The 8,758-nt window shown below is 24.7% G+C and overlaps 1 protein-coding gene across 1 annotated transcript in view; it reads right to left on the bottom strand.

Moving 5' to 3' along the window:
- Window positions 1-271: 271 nt before the first annotated feature.
- The window catches only part of LOC100209513 (spliceosome-associated protein CWC27 homolog), a 38,328-nt gene continuing 29,841 nt past the window's right edge, over window positions 272-8,758 (bottom strand). The window contains exons 10-15 of the mRNA XM_065818496.1: window positions 7,774-7,889; window positions 4,345-4,439; window positions 3,544-3,659; window positions 3,349-3,428; window positions 3,115-3,186; window positions 272-671 (exon numbers count right to left, since the gene is read on the bottom strand). Coding sequence (XP_065674568.1) covers window positions 572-671; window positions 3,115-3,186; window positions 3,349-3,428; window positions 3,544-3,659; window positions 4,345-4,439; window positions 7,774-7,889 — 579 coding nt within the window. The 3' untranslated portion in view covers window positions 272-571. The remainder of the gene's footprint in view (window positions 672-3,114; window positions 3,187-3,348; window positions 3,429-3,543; window positions 3,660-4,344; window positions 4,440-7,773; window positions 7,890-8,758) is intronic.

Raw genomic sequence — 8,758 nt, 5'->3', positions numbered from 1 at the left:
TATTTTATTTCATAGATAATTTATCGAAAGCTTTTGATATATCAAGAGACTCATAAAACTACAATAATGTATAGAGAACTTCTTGTTTTTAATTTCTTCTATTCAATAAAACTATTATAAAAAAAATAATTATAGAACGATTAATGAACAACTAAAGAAAATTAAAAGTTATTGACCTTTATAGAAGTACTCTTGAGGGATTCAAAAAACCCTTTTGCAAAATCAATCACTTTTAAATATTTTGGTTTTGTGTAGTTTTATAAAATTTGCATTTGTTTCTCGTAGAATCCTCATCTATTTATATATTTCCTGTAACTATAATATACAACACTAACCTTTAAATATTACGTAAGTATTAATATTTTTTATAAAAAGTCAATTCATAACACATACAAGTTTGATTAAATTACTTGTTACGTTATTTCAGTAAATAAGATGAAATGACTCAAAATGAAAAACAAATGATTTAGAAAAACCGTATTTCCAATTAACCAATCACATTCTGGTCAGAAAAATGCGTCGAAAAATGAGAAATATATCGATGTTTAATTAACAAAGCAAATTTGTCTTTTTATGTCACATTATACTTGTCTTTGCTAGCATCTTTTGCTTTTTTCGATTTCTCACGTCTTCTCTGAGTAATAGGATTCCTTGGATCATAAATGTCATACCTAATGATTAAAAGAAAAACAAAAAAAGTATTTTATATGAACACACTTAAAATTTTTTTTTTAAATATGAACAAATATATACAAAAAAAATTTATATACTTATTTTCTATACTTATCATTATTATTACTTTTATTGATATTATTTTTATCATTACTAATGTAAAGCTTAAATTTAAAAAATCTATGAGCTGGGAATTTGAAAAGATTCAACAATAGTAAACCGACGAACAACTGAATGATTTCTATTGTCGCAATTAGTTTTGATTGGTTGACCGAATTTGAAGCAATATTAAAAAAATAAAACACCGTTGCAAAAGATTGCTGAATTTCTCGATGTGAAATCTTTGTTTAACACTACGCAGACCACCAACAAGACCAACAACATTTAAATGACTGAGAGTTGATTTTTGCTGCATAATATTGTTTTCAGAAATTTTAAAATAATTGATTAAATCACCTCTTAATCAGCGTTAAGAAAAAGTAGTTAAACCCAACTTTGTGATTAATAATCATACTCTAAGTTACGACAACAGCTGTTCCATTAGCTTAGCAACGCGCTTCTGTAACTGCTCAAACTGTTTAATCTTTCTCGAGAAATGGTCTCCAAACTGGGGCACAGTATTCAAGCAAACGACAAAAATAGGCTGTGTAAAGTTTAAAAAACATACAAACATTGCAATAACTTCACTTGAGCATATTTAACTATAAGTATTGCTTGGTTTATTTGGTCCATTTGATATTGTGCTTTAAATGCTTATTGCCTAATTGAATAAGATTGCTGGTCGTAAAAAAAAAATCTATTTTCTTAAGAACAGGAAAATGTTTAGGCGTAGAAAGAGTACTTAAGCTTCATAGCAATTTTTCAGTTAAAATTTTGTAAATACAAATACTTAGAAAACTTCATTGAAAATATTCTCAATTTTTGATGTAAAATTTAATTCTGTTTACAAAAAAACTCTAAAGAAAATTTGTAAAAAAAAATGCAAAACTCTGAAAGTCTTTATTAGAAAAACAATCAAAATTTAGAGGAACTTAAAAGATTTGTAAATTAAAGTTAACAAGTTAACTCGTTAATAAATAAAGATCAAGTGAACTTTATTTATTAACTTTATTTAAAGTTAATAAATAAAGTTAAATAATTTTATTTTAAAGTTAAGTATGTAAAAATTGTAAATCTTTGTTTAATCAGCTTAAAATGCAGTAAGGTTGTATTGATCAAGAGAAGAGTGCAAAGTTCAATGAAAAACTCATGATCGATGATTTATTCATGATAAACTTATTCAACTTGATCATTACGAAAACACAAAGCTGAGGATGTTGTCATAAATTTCACAACTATTTTGCGATTAGAAGCCGTGTAAAAATAAATAACCGGAAACAATTTTTGTATGATAGAACTGTTAAAAGTGAAATTAAGCTTTGCAAAAAGGAGTTTGTGCTACATGTGCAAAGATGTGCAGTCAAAGATGTACACTGGTGAAAAGATGTGCAGTCAAAGATGTACACTGGTGTAAAGATGTGCAGTCAAAGATGTACACTGGTGCAAAGATGATCAGTCAAAGAGATAAATATCTGAACAGAAAAATTTTTTTTTTTAAATTTTAAAACTAGTCTCCAACGATCTTAATGCAGAGAATTAGAGGTTTATAATTGTGAGTCAGCATTTCTGTAAAATATTTTGTCTAATATTTTCCTTAACTTTTTATTCCTGATTTTGTGCTTAAAAATCTTTAAATTTTATTTTTTTATGCAATTAGGCTTGGTGAACTAAAGCATGAAATCATCAGATTTTATGTAAACCGCAAGGGCTCTCTGTAAAAAATAGCTTGATAACTATATATATAGATTAATAGATGCCTTTGCACTACCTACTATTTTATACTGAATATTTATTATTTTATTAACAAAAGTAAAGAAATAAAAATAATAAAGAAATACAAATAAATTATAAATAGATATTAAAATATACGAACCCTAGTTTATAATTTTATACTAATATACAGAACATTTACTTGTAGCTACACTGGATAGGGAAATTTACACCCTAATATAATAATCATCTTAGATTTTATTTAAATTTTAAGGATGAGACTTCAAAGAAGGATCACTTTGAGCTAGCAAAGCATACACTTATGGTGCATTCTGAGAATAAATACAAGTTTTTAACTCCTGGAGCATTCTACTATGTCCTGTTCAAGATTGTGTCATTTTTACAAGTTTAAATTTTTCCATTTCATCATACCTTTGCATTTTACAAATTCATAGATGTGTATCAAGCTATAAATGAACACTTTAAAATGATTGAACTGTCAATGAACGATATCAAAAAATGATTAGCAAGTTGGTAATATTTTCGCTCATTTTGTACAAGCCATTATCTAATTGATAAATCTGTTATAAAAACGTATGCAAATAAAACAAAATGATGTAAAAATATTAATACCAATCATCTCCTTTCATATTGGCATCCTTTGCTCTTTCTTCATTATCTTCAAACTTTAGTTTATGATTCATCCTTTAGAAAAAATAACAAATTTCTATGCAGAGCATACAAATAATGGCACCTCCCTGGTTTATACTTTAAAAGAAAATCTAGCACCAATAATAAAAAACCTAAATTAATATTTTATTATAACATATTTGTAATCATGTGATAGACAAAAGTATAAAGCCATACCAGGATTCTTCATCAGGCAAATCTGAAGAATTCAGAACATCTGTAATTTTTGACGAAAAACTAGCTAGCAATTGCAATGTCTAAGTTAATAAAATGAATAATAAAATAAACAAACTGAAAATAAAAAAAAAAATTTATTTCTAAAATTAGCAGGTTTACAGAAAAAATAGAAAAAATTAAAATAAATCTCCTTACTTCCTTTTCACGCCCATCACAATTCTTTTTTAATATAGCCTCTTCTTTTTTCCTCTTCAACATTACTTTGCGTTCTGTTGCAAGTTGAGCCATGAGATCATTAACTGGTTCTTTTTCTTAAAATATAAAACATGTTTATACTTTTGAATTTTTCAAATTTTTAAAACTTGTTTTATTATAACTTATATAATAAAGCTTATATTTGTTTTGGAAAGTATGCAATAATTGAAAATTATTTAATGTAACCAGCAAATTAACCATTCATTTTTATATAGTGAGATTCTAATTTAAAAAAGGAACTACTCGCAGGTTTGATGAATAATTATTACCAGCAACAAAATTTATATGAGTCTATTGAAAAAACTACCTTTTTAAAGAATTATTTAAAAAATTACCTTTCTAAAGTATTATTTGTATTATAACTATTATTAGTATTATTTCATATTTTAGATATGTTGTAAATAGACATAAAAAGATAAAAAAAAACAGACAAAAAAAATTTTCAGCAAGAAACTAGAAACACTTTGTTTTAGTAAAAAAAATTTAATGTTGTACTTTTTGTTCTTCATCCTTATTTTCATGTTTTTTCTACACAATTTTTAAATATTAGCACAAAAGTTTTAAAAGCAAGTTAATTTGTAAACTCTATAAATTCGTATAAATTTCCTAATATTTATGAATTTTATGGCATTACATAATACTTATGAAATTTATGGTAACACACATAGTATTCAAAAAAATGTAAACAACATTTTTTCATAAAAATTAAATCATAAAAGTGCACAATTTTTTTAAAATTACCTGGTTTTATTGTGCTTGCCTCATTAGGTGGAGTTTCTTTCTCATTTTTCATTAAATCACGTTTTAATTTCTTAGCTTCTTTTTGTAGCAATTTCCTATCAAGAAAAATATCAAGAACGTAGATTTTTTTTTTTTTTACAACATATTTATGTTATGTATAAAAAATGATTTTTTTGTTTTATGTACAACTATTTTTTACAGTTCAGACTTATTGAAATTAAGATAGGATAATAAATTATTATTAAAACAAGCCTTACAAGGAAAAAAAAGAGATTAGTGTGCGGTTTATTGCACCCCATTTTATACAAGTAATCCATGTTGTACAACATAAACAGTATATGTTACTTTAAAGATAGTGTGTTATTGCATGCAGAAGTGTTTTCTAAACTTGTTGTGTAATTTCATTTAATTTATTTATTAGTGACTTGAAGTCTTAAATATTTTTTACACTGAATATAAAGGATAAAAATTCTGACCTGAGTTGACATATTTCTAACGTCATAGATTATCAAAGATTAATACAAGACTATATAATATAATATATATGCAAATATCTAAACCTATGTCTACTAAATTTCAGCCATGAGGTTAAAATCTGCATTAAATTTTACTTTTAACAATTTAAAATCGTCTTTTAAGTTTTCTGCTACAGCCTCCTCTACATCTAAGCCACAGAAGGGATCATTATTGTGATATATATGCTTTTCTACTCCTTTTAATAATATATTCCTGATTTCTTGAAACAATTTATAAAGGTCTGGTCTGGAATGAAATTCCATGCTTTTCTTAGCATAAGCATAGCAGTTAAGAAAGAAAACTTGAGTGTCTTGTTCTCTTTTTTCAAGGCAGCAATCTGCTTTTTCACTGCAAGTGAGCAATATTTTGCTTTAAGAGATAATAATTTCTTGATCCATAGATTGGGTAATTGAGGTTGTATTTGGTGAAAGAAAGATAAGCTCCGCCCAACCAAGTTTCTGCACTTTAGGATGGGCAGAACAATTATCTATAATTACGGTAATTTTTCTTTTCTGAAAACTAAACTTTTGGTCAAATAATTCTGCTGACATCCAACTTTTTGGTTAGGCCCAATAGCAACAAGGATGATTTTTTACACCTTTGAAACATCAAGTAGACTTCGATTTTTCAATTTCAAACTTTGAAAGTCTTTCTCCTCCAACATTACCCATACCTACATAAAAAAAAAATAATAATTGCTTAGACATAACTTAAACATAGGTTTGAATGTAACTTCGATGTCTTTGCAGGCTTTCAATTCTGGATAATATTTATTTTATTTGCTTAAAACAATTAAAGAAAAAAACTGTAAAATAGTCATATATTGTAAAATTGTAAAGCACTCATAAAAACTGGATAAAATAAAATAAGAAACTAATTTACTTTTTCTATAATTTGTCTAGCCATCCATCCAAAGCTTGAAAATTTTTGAAGCTTAACTCTTTCGCAAAATAAAAAGTTTTTCTTTTAAAAGCAAATCACTAATTGTGAAATTATCAGCTCTCATTCGTTTGAACTATTTAAGTACAGCTTTGTTTACTTGATAATACATATCAACTTTCACTCATTTAGCCAAATTTTTTTTAACAAAATGCATCTAAGATCTATTTTTATTCTTTTTCCAGATTGAAAAAGCGTATTGGTGGAATATAAAAAATTTTTGAAACCCCTTCTCAAATTCCAGTTGTGCTTTGTTTTTCCGCTTTAAATTGTTTTCTTTATGCAGTCTCTTTGATGTCATAATTTTTTTTAAACAGGAGAAAATAATTCACACTAACTGTTTTTCAAAACATTTGAAATTTGAAAAAAGAGTTGGATGGTTTAATGAGCTTTTTACAAGTAGAATTTAAAAAAACTAGATTTACAGAGAGAATCTTACTGACAGGTCTGAAAAATCCATTTGAATTGCGGAGGTTTGCAAATTATTAAGATTCAAATTATAGAAAGTTAAACTTTAGAGTTTCTTAAGCGAATTTCACGGTGACTTTGCATTTAATAGAATTATGAAGGTTTTCGGATTTAGGAGATTCAAATTAAAGAAATTGTGCTGTAACATGCGAAAGCAAAATTTTTTTTAAATTAATTAAATGTCATGTAAAGTTCTTTTGACGTACATCTATGAACATAAATTACATTCACAAATATCTTATTGGTAACTGATAAAATCTATCTTTAAACTGTTTATAATCTTTATTAAAAATGCTACTTAAAAATTTGTAAAAATTAAATTAAAAAAATTGTGATAAACAAACAAAAGATTATGTTATGCATAAGACTGTTTTAAGAAATAAATTATAAGGTTAATCTTTTTCAAATACTGAATTTGAATTCTATTAATCATTTTAAATAATTTTTAACGCGGTTTAAAATTATTTAAAATGATACTTTAAAATATTTTCAAAATATCAATAGTTTTCAGGCTATATGTAACAAATAGGATCTTACAACATATTAAAAGCAAATGGTTTTAAAGCGTCAGAAAAATGTTTTTTTATATTTGTCAAAACTTTGTTATTGTAAAAAAGAATGTTTATTTTTTTTATATAACAAGCGCTCTATTTACATGTAAAACCTAATGGCGTATATATCTGCATGTGCTTTATCTGAAAGTAGAAAAGTGAATATTATCATTAGTTTACGATATTACTTTTTTTAATGCAAACTATTTCTAGTCTACACTTAGCGCTATAATGAAAAATGACTAGAATATGCTAGAACTTTTTATAAAAAATATCGACAGAAAATTTGACTAGAATATGCAAAAATTTTTATAAAAAATATCGACAGACAATTCCGAAAATCAGTGGGCAACCAAAATTAACAAACTAGTTACTTTCAATATACTAAATAATTCAATAACTATGAACAACAAAAGTTCAAAAAATAGAATAGTAATTGCTTTGCATTTAAACCAAGTGCTTCGTTGCATGTTTGAAATATTGAACAAAGATTGTGAAGATTAAGAAGACTGTGAAACTAACAACTTATTTTAACTAAAGAAAAATATTCTGTAACAATCAATCACTCATTTAATTTTGTTAACATCAGTTTGAAAGGTTAGGTCAAGTTAAATAACTGAAAAAGTCTATGATGGTGGAGTGATATCATATTCAAAATCGACTCCAAAATTTTATTTTCAAAAAAATATTTGTGCTTTTTTTTGTTCGCAATATGCATTTTATCTAACACCATAAAATATAATATAAGATTATGGCATACACATGCAATTGCACAATGTTTTTGGTGAAGGTTGATGAACATAAACAAGATTTTGCGTTAATAAATGACTAACTTGATACTAATAATTTAAAAAAAAAAACAATTTGACTAAAAAATAAAAGCAAACTAAATAAAGTTAAATCATTATAATAATTTATTAAAAAACTATATACTACTATTAAAAAAACACGATACCGGCGGTCTTCCTTTGCTTTGCTTAAACTTAAATCTTCAACAACAACAACTGAATCTTTTTTTAAATCAGAATCTTTTTTTAATTTTTTGCGAATACTTGCCGTGACTTCATCATCCTAAAAGAATACTGGCTAGATTACACCTAAACCAAAACAAATATCTAAATAATAAAATGTCTGTAAAAAAATATTTTAAATTTAATAGCAAAAATTTAATTTCAGGTCAGTGTGCTAGAAGCCTAGTGTGTTTTATATATATATATATATATATATATATATATATATATATATATATATATATATATATACACATATATATATATATATATATATATATATATATATATACATATATATATATATATATATATATATATATATATATATATATATACATATATATATATATATATATATATATATATATATATATATATATAAAATATCAGTAGGTTCATCAGGAAGCCTGATGAACCTACTGATATTTTATATCAGTAAATTAGATAATTGTTTTTACTAATTTATATATATATATATATATATATATATATATACATATATATATATATATATATATATATATATATATATATATATATATATATATATATATATATATATATATATATATATATATATATATATATATATATATATATATATAGCGCACACACATATATGGTTAGCGATTTAGCTAATTCTAATTCTAGCAAATTTGCTACAACTTGTTTAGCAGATGTTTCTTATATTTGTTTTTTAGATCAATTTGAGCAGAAAATTATTCTATTTCATTACTTATGGAATAATTTTAAATTTCTTAACTTTTAAAAAAATTTGCTTAAAAATATACTTATATATGTCACACATAACATTTACAACTTACTTCATCTAAAAGAAACAAAAAATCTTTTTATGAAAGTATTGTATAGAGCTTATGAGGAAATTTAGAGATGTTTAAAAAGCTATTAATTTTGTCTAAATTAAAT

This window comes from Hydra vulgaris, chromosome 14, assembly GCF_038396675.1.
Source record: "Hydra vulgaris chromosome 14, alternate assembly HydraT2T_AEP".
Taxonomy (NCBI): Eukaryota; Metazoa; Cnidaria; class Hydrozoa; order Anthoathecata; family Hydridae; genus Hydra; species Hydra vulgaris.
The sequence above is the reverse complement of the archived record's forward strand: the minus strand, read 5'-3'. Positions and strand labels throughout refer to the sequence as shown.